The sequence below is a fragment of the Mycetomoellerius zeteki genome, unplaced genomic scaffold (genome assembly GCF_001594055.1).
Source record: "Mycetomoellerius zeteki isolate Tzet28-1 unplaced genomic scaffold, Tzet1.0 scaffold243, whole genome shotgun sequence".
Lineage (NCBI taxonomy): Eukaryota > Metazoa > Arthropoda > Insecta > Hymenoptera > Formicidae > Mycetomoellerius > Mycetomoellerius zeteki.
The window spans coordinates 703,318-705,134 of NW_017257220.1; the positions used below are offsets into that span (position 1 = coordinate 703,318).

Consider the following 1,817-nt stretch of genomic DNA (forward strand, 5'->3'; position numbering starts at 1 on the left):
CGGCCGAGGATGCGGACGCGGATGAGACGAGGCTACCGGGCGTAGCGCCGTTCTGATGATGGTGGCCTAGAGTATAGTTAACCATAGGGTCGGCGGAGGCAGGTGCTACATTGCCGGTCAGACTAGCTGTGTAACGGCACGATTTGTCGCCGGCGGTCGCGGCGTCGACGGCAGCGGCGGCGGCTAGAGCAGCGCTGGACGCTGCCGTGGAGCCGAAACCGGGCACCATACTCGACGTCGCACCGAATGCGGCGGCCGCGACCGCTTGCTGCTGCTGATGATGATGATGCGCCGCTGCGGCGGACACGTATGGATACATACTGGATGTGGTACGTGCCGCCGGTGATGTCGAAGCAGAGCTTCCCGAGTGCTGGGGACTCGAACCCGTCGGGCTCGGTGAATTGTGCTGCTGTGCGTAATTGACTGCCGCGGCCGCTACTGCAGCCGCGGATAAACTCGATTCTAGGCTCGCGGTGGCCGGACTCGTCGTGCACTGAATGGTACCTGGAGTCGCGCTTGAGAACAACTGTTGAGGGTGGAATTGTTGGTACTTAGCAGGTAGCATACTATCAATTATGAATTTCGTACTCATATCGCCTGTCGGTGTCGATGTGGACTTGATGCCGAAGACACGCCCGGGCTGGACGACCGGGACGAGTGTCTCAACACCGACACCGTGGCGATACGTCCTGCACCGGCTGTTGCCTCATTGCCGCGCGTAATCCGTAATCCGTATTCGCAACGGATCACGAGAGAACACTCGGCGATCTCTCTCGCGAAACTGGTGAAACGCGCGCGCGCACTTTCCGCTCGCCGCTGGAAATCCCTTTCGTTTGCGTTTTATCGCTTTCCGGGTCCACTATCGCTTTCCTTATCAGCCATCAACGTCCACTTTTACTGCCACTTACGCAACTCAGCACATTATCACAACAACAATACCGAACGCGACGGGATGCGGTCACCGGGGACAACTGACCACGAATCACCGACCATCCGCGATGGCAAATGACATGTCCCTCCTCTCGCGATCACGGGATTCGGCGATCACGCGGAATTCGCGGGATCTTGCCGTTTGCAATTATGAATCCTGTGCCCGTGCCTGTGCCTCGACCTCGACGTAATCGCGCCTTTCGATTACGAATCCATCCGTATCGGAATAAGAATCGGCGATAAAGCGGCCGGGTCCTTCTTCTCGCCGGGCCCACCCAATCGTGGTCCCAGCTCGGAAATTGGGCGACGGTGAACCCGGCGACCGGCACGAGGAGAGAGAAGAGAAGAGCGTGGCCCCTGTCAGGTGTTAGAAGCCGTTTCTTGCGTACTTCTCGGATAGTCGACGAATCCTTTATGGGCCATGCATGAAGGTACTATAGCCCCCTATCCCGAACGCCGCGTACTACAACCCACGGCCAGCTAAATGTAACCCCTTACAATAATGGCGCCGCTTGTCTCTCCGTTCTGTTCCCCCCTCTCCTTCTACGAGTCTCGAGCGCGCCGGGGTACCAGCTGGTAAACAGAGCCGTCCAATCGTCGCGCGGCCTCACCAGAGCTCGACCAATCGCAACCTTGCTAGGCGCGCCAAGATGAATGGATCTCTTTCTCCCTCGGTTCTCCTCTCGCTCCGATCTTCGCTTACGGCTATACCTCGTGCTCTCTTCCTTCACTTGAGACTTGAGGCACCTCTCGCTTCCACGCTCATCTCGTATACCCGGCGTGCTCCGTCCGTCCGACGGTCCGTACCTTCGCCTCTTGCCAGTGCAGTCGTGCTCGCCACGTTGCCTTATACCTTGCAACGTTTCAACGTCTCACACGGTATTTTC

The 1,817-nt window shown here is 58.2% G+C and overlaps 1 protein-coding gene across 1 annotated transcript in view; it reads right to left on the reverse strand.

Annotated features, from left to right (window-relative positions):
* LOC108723504 (homeobox protein abdominal-A homolog) overlaps nt 1-709 on the reverse strand; it is a 26,025-nt gene extending 25,316 nt beyond the window's left edge. Inside the window, exon 1 of the mRNA XM_018449323.1 lies at nt 5-709. Within this exon, the coding sequence (XP_018304825.1) occupies nt 5-592 (588 nt within the window). The 5' untranslated portion in view covers nt 593-709. The remainder of the gene's footprint in view (nt 1-4) is intronic.
* Between the last annotated feature and the right edge of the window lie 1,108 nt (nt 710-1,817).